Here is a 22,647-nt window from a genome sequence, read left to right as displayed (position 1 = left end):
AGCAGAGGGGCAGAATCACCTCCCTCGACCTGCTGGCCACGCTGCTTTTGATGCAGTCCAGGATACGGTTGGCCTTCTGGGCTGCGAGTGCATATTGCTGGCTCATGTCCAATTTTTCATCCACCAGTACCCCCAAGTCCTTCTCGGCAGGGCTGCTCTCAATCCCTTCATCCCCCAGTCTGTATTGACATTGGGGGTTGCCCTGACCCAGGTGCAGGACCTTGCACTTGGCCTTGCTGAATTTCATGAGGTTCACATCTATCTACATATCTATGTATCCAGTGTGTATATATATCTCTGTGATCTAGTGTGAAATCGTTTTTACCAACACAACAAAGACCAAGCCTGAAAAATTACTATTGCCCCTGTACTTCTTCCCAAGAAAGTTTGTTATACATAAGTACTTTGACAAGCATATGATGAATGCACTTTATGCTCCTCCTTTAGGAAATTCTGTAGCTCATACAGACCCCCTCCTTTGAAGCCCCAACATATGCAGTTCCATAGAATCTTTTGCTTTCACCTTTCATTGAAGATTGTCCAGATGTAGTTAAAGCAGAGAAAACTGGGTTGCAGAGTGACCTACAATAAATATCAACCCAAGTTTTTAAGTTCTGCTAATGAAGCCTTCCAAGACTGCATGTTTTGCTATTCTAGTTTTCTTTAAAAGAAATACACTATAGCATGGTTACAGAGCAGAGAATGGATCGAGTGGGTGGACTAGAGCACACAATGAATTTTGCAAGAGCATAATGTGAATTGATGGGGCTAAACCAAAATGCAGTCTTATGGAGGTAGTGGCAGACCTTCAGAGGAGCCAAAGATTGATTGAGGAATCTGAAGGAGAAATGGCTAGCCTGAAGACAAACGTTTGTGTGGGAAGACTTGGTGGAAGGAAGGAAAGGAAGGAAAGGAAGGAAAGGAAGGAAAGGAAGGAAAGGAGGGAAGGAGGGAAGGAGGGAGGGAGGGAGGGAGGGAGGGAGGGAGGGAAGGAAGGAAGGAAGGAAGGAAGGAAGGAAGGAAGGAAGGAAGGAAGGAAGGAAGGAAGGAAGGAAGGAAGGAAGGAAGGAAGGAAGGAAGGAAGGAAGGAAGGAAGGAAGGAAGGAAGGAAGGAAGGAAGGAAGGAAGGAAGGAAGGAAGGAAAAATGTGTTGCATTGAACAGCAAAAAAATTCACAATGGAAGACAGTACTAGGGTTGTACGAAAACGTGGATTGGAGACTGTTACACAGTCAGGAAAGGCACTGAAAAGTGGTAATGGATAGATGGGCTCTATGGGAAGATGATGAACACCGATTCTGTTAAAAAGAAATGTTCACTATTCTTTGCACATCAGGAATGATGTACAAGTTGGAAAGGGGAGGCAGCTAACAGGTTTTGCACATATTTGCTTTCATTAAGACAACTTGTCACCAGAATTGTATCTAGAATCCAAAATATATCATCAGTAACTGATTTGTCTAAAATTCCAAATCACAGTCTTTCAAACTGTGGCAATTTACAGGACATATTAAAACCAAGACAACTGACACTGTCTTCCCTTCTCATTTCAGATTGCATGATAGAAGCTGTCTGCAAGAAACAAGATTTCATTTTCAGTAATGATAGAGTTATTCTGGAGTAAACTGTATCCTCAATAGAGTTAGCATACATTAACTGAAAAGTGTTGAATCTAGGAACAGTTTCAGGCCAAACATTTTTTTTTACTTACATGTATTTTTTCTCTACCTATAAAAAGGATTAGTGAGATTATAATGAGAATTAAATAAGGAATGAGATGGAGAGAATCAGTGCTAAAAGGAAATATTTTAGGATGAAAATTAAGTATACAATTACATCCCTAGTTAAAAAAGCAACAATAAAGGGAGATAATAAATTTGTATTCAATTTTAGATATTACACATATTTCATAAACCCACACTGATCTAAGGCCTCTTTTCTTACAAGAGCTAACTACCACCGTACCTGAGCAATTTGAAATACTGTGTGTGTTACTCTCACTTTCCCACCTGTTCAAAATCATTCTCAGACTATAAATTTAATACTATCTCATGGCAGGTTTCTCTACCCTCTACATGAATGCAATCAATTATTGTTTAACATTGTTTCCCACCAACAGTAATGAATGCCTTGATCAGAACCTCAGTGTGCTTTTTGATTGTCCACAGTCCCTTCATTTCCAGTGCTTGCTCTCAATCAGAACAAGTGATTTAAATCTCATACTTAATTTAAAACAGATGAAGGGGGAATTTAAGATGTTTCATTTGTGTAAATGCCAAATTTATAACAATGAATTTATCTTTTATATTGCTATACAGCTTAATTTATTTCATCTAAGAGCAATAAAACAGAGTAAGTACTGAGCGATCCTAATAGCCAAGCAGAATCAAATTATGGAAGAAAAAGCTGACACCTGAATTATAATGCATTAAGGTAAAATTACAGCTGAATTTGAGGATAATTTCATTCAATTTGACTTTGAGAATGCAGTACTTTTTCAGCCTTATTTCAGTCTTATACAAACTGAAAAGTGTTTTGAATCTACAAAAATTATGAAATATGATTTGTGTTTTTCTAGTTAAGATATCATTAAATTATTATTTGTGTGGCAACACCGTATCAGTAGTGAACATTCTAGCTTATCATGTACATTTTGTTGTACAAATGCCAGAAATAAATCTGGGTTAGGAAACTGAGTTGTAAAAGTTTTTACCTGCTTCAAGCAGAGAGCAAAAGAGGTGAGGAAGAGCATAAAAGGCATGCTTTTGGGACAGACAGTATTTAACTGTGCAATTCGTAGTGCAATTCCTCAAAGGTTAGTCAAGACACTGATCTTATTTAATATTTAAGTAATGTCCTTGGCCAGAGTAGGTTTGTTCTAATGAGATTTTTTCCATGGGAAAGTTGGGAGGCATTGTCAACACAACTGAAGGCTGGAACACTATGTAGGGGGGGCTATGGGGAGAGAAGGAACGGGATAATAAAGAAAGTAGGACATTAAATACAAATCGTAAGACAATCCAAAGGGAGCTAAGGAGAATTTCTTTTATGAAGAGGGAGCCAAACAGGCGTGCACGTCTTAGCTGATGACAAGCCAACCAAGGACCAATCAAATGACGCAGGAATGAAGGAGACAAATGCGATCGTGCAAAGTGTCAGGTATTTCTAATAAAAATGCTACTGTTGCACAAAGTACCAGAAAAATCTCACCAGCAGAACTGCACATGGTTCTGGCCACCTTTGTTCAATAAAGAAAGAATTAAAACAGCATGAAGAACAGGCAAAGGCAACTGTAACTGTCACAGTGATCAGATACCTCTTGAATGAGAGGTGAAAACAGCATGCCAAAACCCAAAAGAAGAGATACAACTCCTCCTACAATACTGTAGCTGGATAAAAATTGCGAATGGAAAGATGTTCTTAAGCTTTGGGATGACACCAACACAACAATAAATTAATAAGCACCGACTGCTAATAAATGCAGCTTATAAATGCATTTTAATTTCATAGCACTGAAGTTCAGAACAACCTTCCAATGGGGGGTAATAAGGGAACATCAATTACCTAGATTTAAGATGAAAACTAATCACTTTTTTATACAGCATCAGAAGAGACATTTGCTTGTGGTAACAGAGCTATTTCCCAATCCTGTGTTCCAGTTACAGTCAACAGAGCCACTCAATGCACTGTAAACAGTCTTAGCATATACCACTAATGCAAATACTATTTTTTCTGTCAAGAACAATTAAAAAAAAACTTTCAATGCCAGTAATGTTACAGTAAAATATTTTCCTCACCTCAAAGGAAAATAAGCCACTAGCTGAATGATAAACTGACTCTATCATTGCTAATTTCCTTTCCTGTCTTCAAGGCTGATGGTAACTTCTCCCCTCCAACCCATTTCCTTTTGGAACACAGTAACAAGTACTTACATAATTCTTGAACCCTCTTCAAAGAACTACAATATAGATCTTTCTGAACTACTGCATTTATCTTTAACATAAGTCTCCAAAGGACATAACCCACATTATGGACTAATAGCCTGTAAAACTGAATTTTATGAACTGTAGCAGTTTTGAGCAATAAAAATGGAATCAGTGGACTCAAGCTGATGGCATTTCTTCCCTACCCTACACAGGAATGAATTTATTTTTTTGTATTTTTGAAAATAACGTACTTTTAAAAAGCGCTAGAACCTGCTTGGAGTCTACAAATATGTATGCTTACATGTAGAGATAACATGGTATTGAACAAATTATTCCCCCCCCCCCCCAAACTAAACCCCAAATTTTGTAAATTAGAATATTCATGTAACAGAGAGTCAGAAGAACTTGATTCTTAATCTTCTCTTCCTTCTTATTTTCTTCTCTTCTCTCTTATAAAATTGTACTGTTCCATCTTATTATCTGAAAAAAAGGATAGCCCACTGCTATTTTAGGAGCTTCAGTCATAAATTATATCACTTTACTGCAATGAAAAGCATACTTATGTTCCTTACAGCTGCATAAATGTTCACCTCTGCTCAAAGAATACTATCTCCATGAAGCTCACCAACAAGAATCTTATTTTATTCATAAAGCATTTCATATCAAGATTATTTCTTAATTTCTTTTCATAGCTTTCTCTTACTTTAAAACAGATCAAAAGCCTTTTAACATATGTTCCATGTGGTAAAGGCCCCCAAACCCAAACATTCAAAGTAATTTTTTTGTGTGTGCTGAATAACTGTGAAGTCAACCTGAGCTAGTACCTGGCAGCTCAAATAATCAGGACATTTGGACAATGTATTCACTGAATTTGGCGTAATCACACCTCATTTGGACATAAAACACCAGATATGAGAAAAGAAAGAATCCCTTAGGTCAGAGTCAAGCATCCACAATCACAGTTAAAGTTTAAATACATTAGTGCAAAAGAATGAACGGTTCTTCAATCACTCTTTGCACAGCTTGAATATCAACTCACTAACTTTTTCCTTTCCTAAATACACTATAAAAAAGACGACCCTTAACTAAGCAGATGCTTAACTGAAGGGTATTATGAAGAACCCATCAATAGCAGGACTTTTTTTTTTCTTCCTTTTTTTTTTTTTCTAAGATAGGCGTCCTTATGAACCTAATAAGTAAAGTATATGACATGCTACAGTGAAGGAAAAAATCTCCAACCACAAACTGCTTTGGCAGTCTCATCTGAGCTGGAAAGGTAGAAAAATCTCATCTGCTCAGATGGTGGCAATTGGTCTTACTCTGAGTATATGAGCAAGACACACAAACCTGTCACCTGCAAAGAGGTTTCTCCTTATACAGCATATCAGAACACTTCACTCAACCCCACTATTCATTTAAGCCATTTTTTACTGTTTCAAAGGCAAAATAAAATTCCTATAATAGAAAGGGAAAAAACCTAACAAGCTGCTTCTTAACAGCAATAACCCAAATAGACAATTCTGCTCCGCTGCCTTTCTCTTCCATTCCCAGCCTTTGATATTGCTTTGATACACTTTGATATTGGTATCATTCACACCCCATACCATCAGCCCGGTCTGGTAAATGTCTGGTACTTAGACCTGAGTTCTGTGACACAGCAACTCCAGTTCTACCGGTTCCCATTATGCCTTTTATATAAACCAAACATTGCACCTTTGAATTACAATGTATCCTTAATTTTATGTACATAACTGAGTGCAATTCCAGACAACTCACTTCAGCCATCCTTGTTTGCACATGGACATATAGTATGTTATTTTTCTGCTGTGAAAAAAAATTCTACTTGGGGATTTTTTAATTCAATCCCACTTCTGGAATTTCAGGTTAATTAATGGGACCTTCCAACTTCATAAGGTGAGTCCCCTACATAAATGAAATAATCTGATTCCACCAACATTGACATACGTAGTTATCAAACTCACTGGGAGCTGACAAGGAGGCTGTACAGAACACTAATGTAAATTATCTGCTAACAGAGCACATTGTCAACTCCTGTTCCGAGGTATGTGTACAAGTAAAGATACTTAGGCCAGACATCTCAACAGGGTTCTCAAAATGACTTTTTTTCTCAAAAGGTCACATTTCACTTTTATTCAAATAACATGGAAATAATACCGACGGCTAAGGAGAGAAAATAAAGAAAATGACCAGGATCTATATTAATACAACCAAGTCCCAAGTCATGATTTAGTGATTTTCTCAAAACCCAGCACCTGTAGTGGCCTATTACCTAAGAACCTTGCTTTTTTATCTCTGGCTAGATGGAAAAGTTTGAAACCATCTACCACATTTTGCAAGACAAATAAAAAGAACTCTACTTCAGGCTCTACCTCACAACATTTGGAAGTTGAGTTTATTAAAACCTACGGGTATGTGCATTTGATTTCTATCACCAACCTTGGCTTGGCATCATTATAGTATACTGGACATTATAAAATTCCCATTCTCTATGGTGTGCTTTGTGATACCTTCTTCAGTCACAGTTGATCTAGAAGCCATTGTGTTTCTCTAGGGCATTGCCTTACAGCAATAAAATGAATATATAGCATGTATATTCATTATGTGATTATTATCTCTCTAGCTTTGGTCTTGGTTTTCTGCTCTGATACCCAAATGGTCCAGCTGTCCTTTCCTACACCTCCCTTTAAGAAAGTCATCGTGCCTTTCATTGACACACAAGCTTGTTTGTCTTGAATCTGCACACTTCAATAGTGCCTAGTACAATTATGTCCTAACTGTTTCCTCTTGAAATGATCCTACAGAATGCGTCAGAGTGCAGAAATATCTGGGAGAACACATTATTCACAGCTTCATTTTCACCAATGCAGATGCTGAAATTATTTATCAATTCAAAATGGCACACCTCCACCTATGCTAGTCCACATACAAGGCTAAAGAGGACAAAATGGATGAAAAAATATAAACATACTATTATTTTTTTTTTTAAATATCATTACAGAGTTACAATTCAAAGAAAAAGGTTTAACCCACTCTCAATTTCTAATGAACTTACTTTCTTCCTCCATAGATATTCTTTCCTTATCCAGGTCCTTTAATTAAATGCAATGGAAAGCTTAGAATTCACTACAGATATGGTTGGGGCTAGGAAAAGACAAGTCTGAGTGAAACAGAAACATCCATAGCTAAAATTCAGATTGCTTAGTGATGTGTTTTGCTGATTCACAGAATGGTTGAGGTTGGAAGGGACCTCTGGAGGTCATCTTGTCCAATCCTCCCTTGCTCAACCAGGGCCACCTAGAGCAGGTTGCCCAGGACTGTGGCTAGACAGTTTCTGAACATCTCTAGTGTGGGAGGCTCCAAAACCTCCTTGGGCAACCTGTGCCAATGCTCAGTCACCCTCACAGCGTGGTGTTCTCAAAACCCAAATCCACCACAGTGTGCCTGAGAAACATCACAGTGTAGTGTTTCTCAAAACACAAAAAAGTGTTTCCTGATGTTCAGATGGCATCTCCTGTGTTTCAGTTTGTGCCCTTTGCCTCTGCTCCTGTCACTGGACACCACTGAAAAGAGCCTGTTTTCTGTTTTCTTTGCACCCTCCCTTCAGGTATTTATATACACTGATAAGATCCGCCCCCGAGCCTTCTCTTCTCTAGGCTAAACAGTCCCAGCTCTCTCAGCCTTTCCTCATAGGAGAGATGCTCCGGTCCCCTCATCACCTTCATGGCCCTTCGCTGGACTCTCTCCGGTATGTCCCTGTGTCTCCTGTACTGAGAAGCCCAAAACTGGACACAGTACTCCAGGTGTGGTCTCACCAGTGCTGAGTAGAGGGGAAAGATCACCTCCCTTGACCTGCTGGCAATACTTGGCCTAATGCAGCCCAGGATATTGTTTGCCTCGGTGTCCTTACCCAGGTCCTTTCTGCCAAGCTGCTTTCCAGCTGGGTGGTCCCTAGCATATACTGATGCATGGGGTTGTTCCTCCCCAGGTGGAGGACTTGGCACTTCCCTTTGTTGAACTCCATGAGGTTCCTGTCAGCCCATTTCTCCAGCTTGTCAAGGTTCCTCTGGATGGCAGCACGACCCTCTGGCATATCAGCCACTCCTCTCAGTTTGATGTCATCAGCAAACTTGCTGAGGGTGCACTCTGCTGACAAGGAAGTGCTCCCCTCAAACTGCAAAAGTGGGGTTTAAATCAAAAGTACAAAAAAGTGCAGATACTAAAGAATCTTCAGTTCATGAGTAGTAATAATAATACACAGTTATTTCTGAAACTATTATTTGTAAAAGAAGGTGGTATTTATTGAAATTGAAAGACAGAGAGGCAGGATTAACAAACATCTTGGGACTTTTCAGTCACTTTTAGTTATGAACTGGAAAAGGCTCAAATTTTTGCAAAGGCCAACTGGCTGAAAAGATTAATTTGGTAATCCTGTTGAGGGAGGTAAAAGTACTGTTCTGCATTAAAAACTGACTAGGAGGCAAAATGAAATAGGAATAAACAGCTAGATATTGTTGACAAAAACTACATAGCAAGATGAAACAATGCTTTATATTAGGATCACTGTTTGATATATTTATTAAATGGAAAGGAAGTAACTAACGAGTAGAATCCTCACTCTCTTCTCCCCTAAAAAGAATGCAAGTCAGGTACAACTATGCTTAAATTGCAGCGGAGTAAAACAAGTGTATGGAGGAAGGTAGGACAGAAAATCAGTTCATAAATTATTTTGGACTCGTCTAAACATTCAAGCAATTCAGAATTTCATATAACAAAAAAAAATTAAACAAAACAGGTTCCACATAAGACAAACTAGATTATAAAACATTCAGGCCTCCACGCTAAAGCCTGAACAATCGGATGAGCTATATGGTAATTTGTTCATTAACCTTTACAATGTATGTACCATGATCCACCTGAACCAAGAATGGAGGTACAAATGCAAATCAGGAAGAAGACTGACTGTTGTCAGTAAATTTTAACATTATCTATGTGCAGTTCTAAATGTCAGCATCTAATCAAGCCTAATCTATTATTGATTTTCTTTTTTGTTTTCAAAATATCCATCTGTGGCACCAATTTCAATCAGCTTTTATTTCTTGCGGCACATCTCTCAAGTATAAAATACATCTATCAGACTATAGCTATTAAAAATAATTTCCTAATTTGCTCTAATATGTTGGAAACCCACTAATGCTAAGGCTTCAGGACATTACTTAAAATCAAAACTACTTGTTACAACATTAGTAAGGAAAATTATTATTAGTAAAGTGAATAGGCTAAGTATTACTGGAACTTTTGACGTACTGTGGCAACAACAGGTGTGCCATGAGAAAGGAACAAAATGGGAAACTAGCTACAAGTGTGACCTCCATTCTAACTATGGTTATGGCTCAAGTTACTTAACTCATCTTACAACATAGTTTTTTGCCTTTTCAACATTTTACAAACTAAAATATTCTATGTCAAACCCCATGTTTGAAGTGGACTTCTGCAAAAAATTTCAAATAAAACTGTTCAAACATTTCCAAGAGTGAAACAAGGGAAAATATGTTTTGCATCTTTACATAAAGAACACTAGGATTTCTGTGATTTGAAGCATCTTGATAGACATTCACTGATGTCCTTTGCTATAAGTTCACATTGACCCAAGCTGAACATGTTCACTGTAGCAATTTGAAATGTCGGCACTGCCAAAGCTTACCTATGCTCAGTGCATTCCATCCTTAACAGACTCCTATGCATCAAATTGACTGTGCTGATACTGTTGCCACAGGGCAACTAAGCACACTTCATACTAAGATTGCGAGGCTGCACAAGATGGTCCTTTCACTGTATCTTCTGGCTTCCAAGTCAACAAGTACAGAAAGCTTTCATCTGTATTCTCTCATCTCATTCAGAGCTCAGAGAGAGTGGAACAACAAGGAAGACAAACATCTCAAATCAAATGCAGCAAAATGAGGAATGGAACCGTGAAAAACAAAAAAAAAAAGGAAATTGTGGGCACTGATGGACAGAAGCCATCTAGTGGAAGAATAAAATTAAGAAAGGTAAAAAGAGGAAGGAAAGGAAAGGACGATTGAAGTGATAAAAAGAGCCACAGAATGGGAGGTCATGACCGTTAGAACTCTTACGCAACCTAGAGAGGACAACCCTGGTGTGTTACCTGAAAATGAGCTTATTTTACTTGCAAGTTTCAAAATTCCTTTGCTGCTTAACATAATCTACTGGCAAGGTGCATGCCTTCATTACCGTCTAATGCTTATGCCATAGAAGATGGCATCTCTCTTGCCTTAAGTAATTCATAGAATCATTGAGGTTGGAAAAGACCTCTAAGATCATCGAGTCCAACCGTTGACCCAACACCACCATGCCCACTAAACCATGTCCCTAAGTGCCTCATCTACTCGTCTTTTAAATACCTCCAGGGATGGGGACTCCACCACTTCCCTGGGCAGCCTCTTCCAATGTTTAACCACTCTTTCAGGAAAGACATTTTTCCTTACATCCAATCTAAACCTCCCCTGGCGCAACTTGAGGCCATTTCCTCTCGTCCTATCGCTTGTTACTTGGGAGAAGAGACCGACACCCACCTCGCTACAACCTCCTTTCAGGCAGTTGTAGAGAGCGATGAGGTCTCTCTCCCCTCAGCCTCCTTTCCTCCAGGCTAAACAACCCCAGTTCCCTCAGCCGCTCCTCATAAGACTTGTTCTCCAGACCCCTCACCAGCCTCGTTGCCCTTCTTTGGACACGCTCCAGCACCTCAACGTCCTTCTTGTAGTGAGGGGCCCAAAACTGAACACAGTATTCGAGGTGCGGCATCACCAGTGCCGAGTACAGGGGCACCATCACTTCCCTACTCCTGCTGGCCACACTATTTCTGATACAGGCCAGGATGCCATTGGCCTTCTTGGCCACCTGGGCACACTGCCGGCTCATATTCAGCCGGCTGTTGACCAACACCCTCAGGTCCTTTTCCGACAGGCAGCTTTCCAGCCACTCTTCCCCAAGCCTGTAGTGCTGCATGGGGTTGTTGTGGCCAAAGTGCAGGACCCAACACTTGGCCTTGTTGAACCTCATACAGTTGGCCTGGGCCCATCCATCCAGCCTGTCCAGGTCCCTCTGCAGAGCCTTCCTACCCTCGAGCAGATCAACACTCCCGCCCAACTTGGTGTCGTCTGCAAACTTACTGAGGGTGCACTCGATCCCCTCATCCAGATCATCGATAAAGATATTGAACAAGACCGGCCCCAGTACTGAGCCCTGGGGAACACCGCTCGTGACCGGCCGCCAACTGGATTGAACTCCATTCACCACAACACTCTGGGCCCGGCCGTCCAGCCAGTTTTTTACCCAGCAAAGAGTACACCTGTCTAAAATTCAGATCATTTAGTAGAGGGTTACACTGTCAGTCTAAATAAACCATCATCCTATGTGAATGATATGTGAAAAGGGAGAGAAAAAATGAACTTTTAAAATATAAAACTTGCAGTAGGAAAGGAAATGGCATATTAACTCCATTTTTACACTAATGGGATTAGCAAGTCCCACACTTAAAAGTTGGGAAAAGCCAGGACTGAAGTAGTCACTATGGCTCACAGTCTACATCAAAGATAGCTGGTTCCCAAGACTGTGGGAGTCAAACACCTCCATGGGCCAGCTGGCCAAGGTTTCTGCTGTGGGACTGGGGCCTTGACTTCAGGAATGCTGTTAAGAGACCAGGTACACAAAATGGCAAGTTTCAGATCTTTAATTTGTGTGGTACAAATCCACTTCATCTCCATTCAAGATTTTGACAAACTGAGTTTTGATATATCATGGATTTTTAAAATAGGAACAAAATGTTCCTAGCAGAGAAAAACTTAGTTATGTACAGGAAGAAAAAAATAACAATGAGTTTAGCTGAAGACTACACTGAAAACCAAGGTGTTACATCTACCTCTGCCACCTACCTCTGAGCACATGAAAAACTAATTCTTTGGAATATGCAGTGGGTGTCACAAACTGGTCACCTAAGCTAAAAGCTTTGGCCTTTAACTCTTCTCCTTAGTTCAAGTGGCTATCGAGACATAGAAGGCTTGCTCAAAAGAATATTGTGAAAAATAATAGTTTTAAAGAGATTCAACACTGAAAAAATAACTCTCCATGCAGCCTAATGTTTGCACAGAGCTATGTATTAAGCAACGGCAACAAGAAATGTTAGACTCCTTCCAGCCACTAGCATTCATTTCTCTACACTAGATGAGATGCCCTTTAGATAGCCTATAGAAAAATGGAGTATATGATAACATCATTATATTCATCTGCATCAGGAAGAACCATTAACATGACATGGAATACCATCTGATTTCCTGGTTGACTTTTACAATCCCAGATTTCTTCAGAAGCAGGTTTTATATAACACCTCTCTCTAGTAGACCTTTTTTCTTTGTGCAGGATACACAATCATTCCTCTTCCTTTGAATACAACACATCTTTACCACTTCCAGTACACACCATTTTACAAAAGCAATTTCTTACCCTTAGCATGAGATGTTTCTCTACATTTCTTAAAGAAGCAAATTAAGCTAACTCTTTCTGAAATTCTTGGTCTGGAAATCTGTAATTTAATGACGTTTTTTATCATATACCAAAATCACAGGGTAAACATTCCTACTGTTGTCTCAGCAGCAACAGAGTTTGGGTTTCCATCGCATCTGATGGCAGTCTGAGTGCGAGTTTGGCTGAGAAGCTCATGTGTGCCACACCTCTCATCATGTTTCTTCATTCCTAAATACTAACAGTATTCATATTTACCTAAATTAAATGTTCCTCTAAGAAATAAAGTCCACTAAACTGAATGATTAAATCTAACATAACCCTCCGAGTGTGTGTTCCTGCTGTATCATTCTGGCACGTAAGCGTTTAGCAACTTCAGCAATACAGACAAAAGCAATCTAACGGAGACAAAGGTTTTACATTTCCCTTACTTTCCCCTTCAAAGATCTTCAGCAGCCGGACACAATAGAGTATGAAGGACTATGCAATTTTATATGGTCCCACTTTGTTTAGCAGAAAGTGCTGGATTCAAACGACATTTTGAAATATGAATACCTCATCCAAATGCTTTTCATGCAATCAATTTCCAGCCACAAAGAATGGAAGCACTACAGAAAAAATGTCTAGGTCTCCTTTCATATTTTTTTAATACGTCCAAAATATATTTGAACAATTTAATTCTAAATTTTAGCAGAATCTTTCCTATAGAATTTGATTTTAAACCAGCAGCTGGAACCCACTAGGAAAACTGGCCTGGGAAATTTCAGAGAGAGAACCACTTTTACCAAGATTAAAATGCTAGTGCATTATTTTATGGAATGCTTTCTAATTCATTCTTTTATTCCTTTATTTTAAGCTACAAAGCAACCAGCAGCCAGAGTACAAATTGCAGCAGCAAGTGCACTATATCCAAGGGTCCTCAGCCAAGACAAATCACTCATTACATGCATCAGTGATACTGTTTGCTATACGTGACTTTTCCCCTTTTGTTCTAGGTGCAGAAGCCATTAAATGGATTGAGATGGTAGAGTTCCCAGTAAATACACCTTTTACTATGTCCTCATTCTGTGTGTGTACCTTCACAGTGGTTTGTTACAGATGGTACCTACTGCCCACCTTTCTTTTTGCATAGAAGTGACACAGCACTGATATTACTCTAAGCTAAAACCTGTATAATCTCAAAAAACTGTTGGCATGAAGGAATGCTGTATTACAAATGCAGTTAACATATCTGTATATTAAAATGTTCACTCTGGATTGCTATGCTTGTGTTAGTGCTTCTCACATAAGTATGGCCTATGCTATCCAACAGAGCTGCACTGACCTATGAGGAGCTGCTGTGCATCTAGCCCTCATTAATCTGGTACTACTCTTTTTGGAGAACCTGTCAGCCAACAGTAGACACCTTCAAAGACTGTCTGGAATTCACTCAACTTAGAACAAATAAAACCGCCTCTCTTAAGAGGAAAAAACTCTATCAGCTTCTTACAAATCTACCTAAACACAAACCAAGTATTTCTATTAAAGAGTATTATACCTTTAAATTCTTATTTCTTCCTAGAGACTTTAAGTAGAATCTTAAAGTATGAACACACACAACATGGGGGACAGTGGATGAGGGAAAAAGGGAAAGTGGGTGAAAGGAGAGAAGAAGAAAGACCTTTTCCATGTTTCTTATGCTGGGACTGTTTTGTACCAGCTGGCGCAAGGAAGAGAGATCCGTGGATAGAGGCCAGCCCTGGTCATACGTCTTCCCCTACAGCAGCATCCTGGAGACTGTGTGAGCTTCTCTGTTGTACCAGCCACCCTCAACCCCCATGTTTTCCAGAAGAGTATTTTAAGCAACATTAACACCACAGTTAAGGAAATGTTAAGGGTCATGAAGCTGGTGACCAAGTGAATGAAGCATGTCCTTCTCTGGTGGATAATATAAACAACATCAGGATTTAATCTTTCCTCAAAATTTCAGTTTGTCCCCTTCTTTGCACAGAGATAAAACACAGTTAACACAGAACTTTGAAACAAGGTGTGGGGTTTGGCAGAGAAGTGTATGTGGGGGGAGTTAGGGATAAAAGCTTGAAAACATTGGGGTCATTTAAAAACAGATTTTATAGTATCTCATTCCTTATAGATTTTCAGAGAACAGGAAAAAGATTCAAATCTAAAGTTCTTTATTTTGATTCACCTTGTTTCAAGTCTGTGTTTGACATTCATACAGTTTATTCTATGTTGTGTTATATCATTATAATTTTTTAATAATGAAATGTTTCTAGGGTTTTGAATCAAGATTTCAGAATTGGTGTTAAATGTGAATTTCACCTTTTTATATTTAGAGACAAAATGCATTTTAAATCCTCAGATTATTCTACAGAAAGGAAAATTTATTTTCAATCTAGATATAATTTCTTCATAAAATAAATGTTTTTGAATTTTTAAAAAAACTGACCCTACTGGACCATCAAAAGAAATGTCAGTCAAGAATATTACAGCATTTTTTAATCTAGTCTTAGTTTAAAGATCACAATACTCCTACTTTCTTTAAATACACATAATAATTATTGGGGGTTTATGTGTTTAGAATGTGAATAGATTCATAAACCAAAGTAATAGTATCTGCTGGCTTAAAGGTTGAGGCACACTATGACATACTGTAAAACAATCGTTTAAAAAGCAGAAAACTATTTGTACAGTACCATCAACCTGGGAAAAAAACCCACCCATGCATTGTTTGGATGGTGGCTTTTTATTATCTATAAAAGTATCTAAAGCATCATAAAAATACCTTCATTGATTAAAGGTAATAAATCTCTAATTATTAAATTATCACCGTTATCAGGGTATTCAGCATCTTTATGGTTTTTTACAGGATGATAGAATTTAGTCCAAATGCAGAGATCCAAGACAATAAATGACAGAAATGCTAACATACAGAAGTATTATATTGTGGGTGAGACAATTAAATCAGCAAAGTTTTCCTAGGAAAAAAAAAATTTGACTAGGAAAAACTTTAGGGGTTTTTCTTTTGGGTTTTATTGGGACAGTTTGGGGTTGTTTCTTAATACAATGGATTAGCAAGCTTCAGATGTCCATATAAAACATGCAGTTGATTTAAAGCCAAGATTGGTCTCTGAGCTGTGTTCTGTAACACACCAAAATTAGGACTTAACGTTATAAATGGATGCTGGATTAATTGAAGTGACTTCTCTTTAATGCCTACCTATTTTGAACAGACTTGTTCTTAGATGCGGGAATGATCAATAGCCTACCTACACAAAAAAAAAAAAAGGTGTTGCAAGATGGATAATGAAAGCATCCTCGGAACTAGTATAAGGATTGCTGAAGTAAGTGGTAGACTGGAAGATTAACTAAGGGGATTAAAAGAGAAATGAACCAGCTGAAGATAACGTCACTGTTAAATTTTACAGGCTTTTGTATGGTTTGGAAATATTCTGGCATCATTACAACAGAAGACAGAGTGATGACTACTTTGAGAAGTACAGAGATGGAAAGAAGTGTTTGCAAATGCATTTTAAAAGCCCTAAAAATAAATTAAAAAAAATATTGCTCTTTAGGTTTTTAACAGGTCACACAAACCTATTCCATGTAAGAAAAAAGAAACATTACTAGAAAAATCCTCATTTTTACAGAAGTTGCCAAGATAGAAGTTCACAAAACCAAAAATGATAAGGAAGTGGGACTCGACAATTAGAAAGTAATCTAAGAGAAAGGTCTGGGGAATCATTTTCTCATAAAGTTGAGTAAGTTGATTTGTATAGACCAGAAAGAAATCCTGCAAATAATTTAAGGTTTTTATCATGTAAAAGAAATCTTCTTTTCAGTAGTAATTTTCAGTTCCAACACCTTATCATAAAGATTGGCATATCATTTACAAGTTCAAAACCAGCTTCTGAAGATGTCTTGTTCACAATAGATTTTTGTTGACCTCTCCTGCATGATAACATGGTTCCCGGAGGTCAGGATTGATTTTGGACAAATAATTTCTTTTGCTACTTGTCTATTTCCATACTATTTACCATTCCCTCTCTCTGTCACAGAGTTCAGCATATTAACAGGCATAACAAACAGAAGGCCAGCCTCTTCTTTGTGTCAATGTCAAGTTAGAAAAATCCAGTGATCCTAATGGAAACATTCCATCTTACACACACAGCTGGAATAAGAATATTCCTATATTATAGGAATATATTTCCTAATATAGGAATATATTTCCTAATATAGCATAGCTATATTAGGATATAAGTACAATAAAATGCTTCTCATATTGCACATGCGTATCAGTTTCTAAATATCGCTAATCAGTTAAAGGAGATTTTAAACGTTAGGCTTTTCATTTTAAAAAAATTTAGCCAACGAATTGGATATTAACTTACTTTATATCTTACTGACAAACAATTTACTGAACTTCCAGACTTTTCTAAAATTCTCAAGTGAAAAGTCTAACATCAGATACCCTAAACAAACCGTCAAGTAGAGTTCAGATCTAAGTAATTAGATCTAAAAATATGTATCTGGAAACAGGGAGGAGATTTCCTTAAGAAAAAAATTAATTTCCTGCATGCTTTTTCCTTCTCTTATTTGTAAATTATTTAACTTGCCAAAAGAAGTGTTGTCTGGCCAAAAATTAACCGTTAAATTCATAGGAGGATAAGAATGGTTATTCTGGATCAAACCCAAGGTATATCTGACCCAATACTGAAGGCCAGTTTGAGAGCAGCCAGCAGCAGAAGCTTTGAAAAGGACCTCAGAAGAGTAGGCAGATGCGGGACAGTCGTCCCCTCCGCGCTGGTGTCAGCCTGGTTTCTAGGAACTATGCTGGCTTGTTTCCTGATGCAGGCAAGATGCTGGCTGAAATGGAAAACACTGATCTCTGAATAAATCATGACAGATGGAAAACCCACTGCTCACTAACTGTCAACTATTCTTTTCAGTTTGTTTTTCCAGACTTCCTTATAACATTTAGCTTAAATTTTGACTTGCCTCCTTTCTCAACAAGGCCAAGTTGTACACTTTTGGAAACACTTTAGTTCCTCTGTGGTGTTTTCACACCCTCAAATTACATGAGAACTACTGTACTGACTTGGTTTTAAATTGTATCTGCTTAAGCTATACATTTTTTAATTTGTAATATTTCCATACCAATCATTCTCATTTGTCCAAAACAAATTAACAAAATATCCAAACAGCACTCAGTACTGCCAAATACAACACCAGGAATATATCAGGAAGCATTAACTGCAAATCTGTTCATCTCATACTTACGGCATACAAATTGAGGCTTTTGGATAACAAGTCATTTCATGCATATCTACAGCTGCAGAGGTTCCAAAGTCTTCATTAGCACTCAAGTCTATATGGATGTGGGGGACACAGGTAAAAATATTTTTAAGAATTTCTTCATAGCTTGAAACTAAAATATGATTTTGCTCATGACTTTATCTACACACTTAAAAGGGAATGACACACTTGCAATGGTTTTGTTTACTTCATTTTCTCATTCTTCCATAATGATGTAAATGCTCACAAAACATGCTAGCTGGACAACTGAACAGCAGAATCCACCAGGATGAGTATGATACAGGCAGCAGCACAGCCTCCTTCACAGTACCTTAAGTCCTCAAAGTAAGAGATATCCTCTAGCAGTAAAACATCAATCTCATTCAGAGAGAAGTTCAGTCTCTACAGACACTTAGTCCTTGGTCTCATTGCTACAGGAAAATTCTGAGTGCTGTATTCAGAAAGAGTGCTTATCGGTGATGGATTGCACTTATGTAAAAATAAATATGTGAATAAAAATAAGCCAACTTCTTTGAACTGATGAATAACTCAAGGTCATTAGTAATCTGTCTGAGATTTTAATACCAGAATCAAAAAGCTTTATTACTTACTTTGAGCTACCCAATTTACATCAAGTGTAATCATTGTGAAAATAAAGGCTGTATGAATTTCGGAACTGACATTTGACATTATTTCTTACCTCAATTTTTTTTGTAAGAAGAAGAAAATGAATGCAGGTGCCTTTTAGAAGGAAGCATAAAAAGACCAACCTTGCATAACCTGACAAGAGGTATCGGTACCTGGTAACTGAAAAAGCAACAACTTCCTTTTACATTTCACTGATAGACATGACACATTATAAACTCTGCAAGTTCTATGGTTTACTTCAGAAATTAATTGTCTGGTGACACATAATGGCAGATACAGTTTGAAAGAAGCCAGGGTACAAAAATCCTTCTGGTTCACATATATGAGGAAACATACATGCATGCATGCTTAGCACAGGATACCATTTGCACCTTTACCTGATGCGACCTTTACCTTAAAAGCTCATACATGTTTTGCACAAAGAAGTTCACAGCTCAGATGCTATTATCTGTAGTTTTAGATTTGAGAGTAATTGCCCAACGCATCGTGTTCTGGCAACCAAACAACAAACCTACAACACAGGCTGAAATCTTGCATAATAATGCAACTTGCTCATAACTGGATGTCATGGACAACTAATGAAAATTTAGATTAACATGCAAGCACTCACCCTACACCATTAATTGAGGCTTATGTTTCAAGCAGTTCTGTTTCAGACTCCAGTGGTACATTGTTCCTATGCAGCTCCATGCCCTTGCCTACCTATAGGGTTTTTCTTAGCAGTGAAAACTAACCCTTGGCATGGTCATAATTTGTTTTTGAACTTACCACTCCATTAAGATGAATGAGTAAGTTCACTTCCCTGTCAATAGTATTGTTTGTGTCTGCCTTGCTACAGATACTGTAAGACACCACACATTGATTTACTGGGTGAAGAATTACAACCTAAGATCTTGTCTTGGAACTATATAAAAAAAAATAATCTTTCTGTTTGAGGAAAACAAACAAAAAGATTAATCCCAACATAGTAATAACAATAATTTATAAGACTGAAGTATATTAATTCTCTGAAAATCCCTCTTTAATAACAGGAAATAAACCATTAAGAATGAAGTGGAACGGCTGTCTGTTTACCGAGTCGGATTAATAAACTTATTCCCCTTCCATCTTTTTCCCCCAAACAATCAAGAAACCCAAACAAAACATTCCTTTGCAATTTAGTATTAATGCTGGTATGTTTGTAAATACAAAATAGAAGACCAAATACATCAGATAGTAAAGCCAAGCTAAGTTATAATTATTATAATTGTTATAATTATTAGTGAAAAGCCAACAGCAATTATTGCAAACATGTTTCCAAGATGTACATTCTGAAAATATCACCTTATGAAAATTTAAGAGATTTTTTTTTCTCAGTTAACTGCACAAGTTTTCAAAAAATTCTTCACAGCTTGGATTCCAAATGTTAGTAACTGGCATTTTAAACTTACACATTAAGTGTTTACACAATGGGCAACTTCTTTATTGTACTCATTTTCTTTCATCTAATTCCTGGATTTAGAGAAAGTCATTGTTAAAAGTAGACTCTTTTGCCAGCATTTTATTAATCGGGTGGGGTGTGCGCTTTGAAGCACCTGTATTAATTCAGTAAATTTTCAGTTCACATATGTGTTTAGTTAAGTTACACTTATTATTTGACTTCTATGGTACAATGACAGTACCAAAGATAAGAGGTCACTCGCTTTATTGGAAGTTTTGAAACAAGGTGCAGAAAGAGAAGTTATTCAGAAGTTAGGTAATTCATCAGTACTCTATGCAGCCAATACCTCAATACCTGAACTTGTTGGGAAAAGTTATGTTGTCAACATCAAAAAACCACTTCATCCTTGACAGACTTTTCTTTGGGCTAAACTGCTTTGGTAACTATTTTCCCCATTTTTCACCTGCTTTTAAAAACACTATTTAAATATTACTAATTTAACCCCAGGAATATCAAATACTAGTTTAGAAATCTAATCTAACTTGCATTACTTAAATTCTTTGCCTTTGATGCATATAGTGTGTCTTGGTTGTTCCATAACACATGCGAATAGATTGTTTCAAACTGCATTCATGTGTCTTGTTAGGCCTTGCGGTAATGTAGCAGACATTAGCATGCACTAATGAGAGTGACATAAAAGGAAAACTGTGTTGTGCTACTGTGAAAATCTGATGTCTTCTAAGACATGAGTAAGGGCAAAATCTAATACAGCATTGATATGGCTGTATGTTATACAGTTACAAATTGAAATTATTCATGACGTTTAGTGTAGAAGAAGTAAAGGAGTAACACTAAACTTGGAATGTCCCTGCCATAACTGACCCTGATTGCTCAGTGTATTTGTGGCCATACTATCATATTTTCCTGTTTTCTAGATATTTTATTCTCTTTTCTTACTGTTACCCATATAGATACAACGAACGCTGAACATGGATTATAAAACAGAAGTGTGAAAATACATGAACTATATATTTGATAGTACTCCACGACTAAAACCAGTTTGTTTTCTCTGATCATTACTTCCCACCATAGTCATTTTCAGTGCTCCTTTCAATAACAGCGGGTAAAATAATTTCTGTCAGAAGCAACATTTAGAGCTACCTTTCAGTTCCCATATTTTCACCCGTGTCACACTAAAATCCCATAACACGAAAGCTAAATTGTACAAAAACAATATTAAAAGTAGGGAAGACTCTCCTAATTTAGGAATAGATGCATCCTACATCCTCCACAATTTAAGTAGAGAGATGTACATTAAACAAACAGTTAAGGAAATTCTCTGCTCTATCCAGATGTTCGATAACATGTAACACGATGTTTCACAATCAGTTACGGGTTTTTTTTCAGTTCTTCCTAACAAAATTTGATATCCTCTGGATGTGCTATGCATTTTTATTTTTCTAAATAGGATGATTCCCTTCCCAATCTAGAGGCATTTTTCTTAAACGCACACATTACAACCTAAAGAATTAAACTACTGTGTTCAGTAAGACCTGATGAGCATGCACCTGGGACAAAGACTTTAACAGAGATTTTTTTTCGGACAATCAGACCGTCGCAGGTAAAAATTAGGTGTTAAGGGCACTCAGGCACCTTTGAACAGTTCGCTGACGAGCAGCAATTTCTCTTAACGCGCGGTGAGCTCTCTCAAACCCATTCGGAAGGCGCTTTGCGTTCGGCAGGAGTAACGTACAGCTTAAAACCACATTTCAAGTAAAAAGATGCTACCGCTCCACCTCACCGGGAGGTAACTTTCAGTTACCCGCTGTTCAGCAGCTCAGTCACAAACCCCGGCGGCTAGGGGTGACTGTGGAGAGCCCGCGGGCGCCCCGGCGTTATTTCCCTGCCCCCGGCGCCGCTCGGCGCGGGACGGCACCTCGCCCCTCCTGGGACACCGCCCGGGGAGGGGGTAGGCAGCAGAGCCCCCCTGCTTGTCTCTCGCCAAACACCCAACTTTTGCGGGGTCGCGGGCACAGGCGGCAGGAAGGGGTGGCCGCCGGGCAGCGCCCGGCCGCGGCCCCGCTACCGAGAGGCGCCGGCGGGAGCACCGCGCCCGGCCGTTGGGCGCCCCAACGCCCGGCCACCCGCCGCGGCCGCCACCCCGCTTCCGCGGGCCAGGCGGCGCCGGCGCTGCCGGGCGCAGGTGCGGAACCCCTCCCCGCCGGCGGTCGCCCGCCGGCCCCTCGCACCCCGCGGCCGCCGGAAAGTTGGCGGGAGCCCGCCCGCACCGCCCGGCCCCGCGGCCGCCCTTACCGTGGTTGCTGGCGACGTGACCGGCGGCGGCGGGGCGCGCTGTCAGCAGGGGGAGGAAGAGGCCGACTCTCCAGAGCAATCCCCTCACCTCACAACACCCCATGGCTGGTGTCCGCCGAGCGCCCCGCGTCCTCGGCCCGCCGAGGCTCCCCGTCCTCCTTCAGGCCAGCGGGGAACGCCGCCGCGGCGCCCCCGCCCGCCGCCCCGGCGGGGTCGGGGTCCGGTGCGGCCCGGCGGGCTGCGCTGCCTGCACTGCCGCCGGGGGCTGCACGGGCCGGGGCCGGCGCATCCACCAGCGGGATCCCGGGGCACGGCGGCGGCCCGGAGGGCGAGGGCGGAGGGGGGCGCCGGGAGCGCCCGCTGCCGCGAGGGGCGGCGGCGCTGGGAGAGCTCCGGCAACTTCGAGGCGGCGGCGGCGGCGGCGGGGGGTCGCGCCCCGCTCCCTCCGCCAGCTCCGGCCGGTGGCACCTTCAGCCCCGCAGAAGCGCCCCCA

General features: G+C 39.6%; 1 protein-coding gene across 4 annotated transcripts in view; it reads right to left on the bottom strand.

Annotated features, from left to right (window-relative positions):
- The window catches only part of EPHA6 (EPH receptor A6), a 526,124-nt gene extending 503,814 nt beyond the window's left edge, over positions 1 to 22,310 (bottom strand). For all 4 annotated transcript variants that reach the window (XM_076350956.1, XM_076350973.1, XM_076350963.1 and 1 more), the window contains exon 1: positions 22,155 to 22,310. In XM_076350956.1, the coding sequence (XP_076207071.1) occupies positions 22,155 to 22,257 (103 nt within the window). In that variant the 5' untranslated portion in view covers positions 22,258 to 22,310. The remainder of the gene's footprint in view (positions 1 to 22,154) is intronic.
- Positions 22,311 to 22,647: the final 337 nt, after the last annotated feature.

This window comes from Aptenodytes patagonicus, chromosome 1, assembly GCF_965638725.1.
Source record: "Aptenodytes patagonicus chromosome 1, bAptPat1.pri.cur, whole genome shotgun sequence".
Classification (NCBI taxonomy): domain Eukaryota; kingdom Metazoa; phylum Chordata; class Aves; order Sphenisciformes; family Spheniscidae; genus Aptenodytes; species Aptenodytes patagonicus.
The sequence above is the reverse complement of the archived record's forward strand: the minus strand, read 5'-3'. Positions and strand labels throughout refer to the sequence as shown.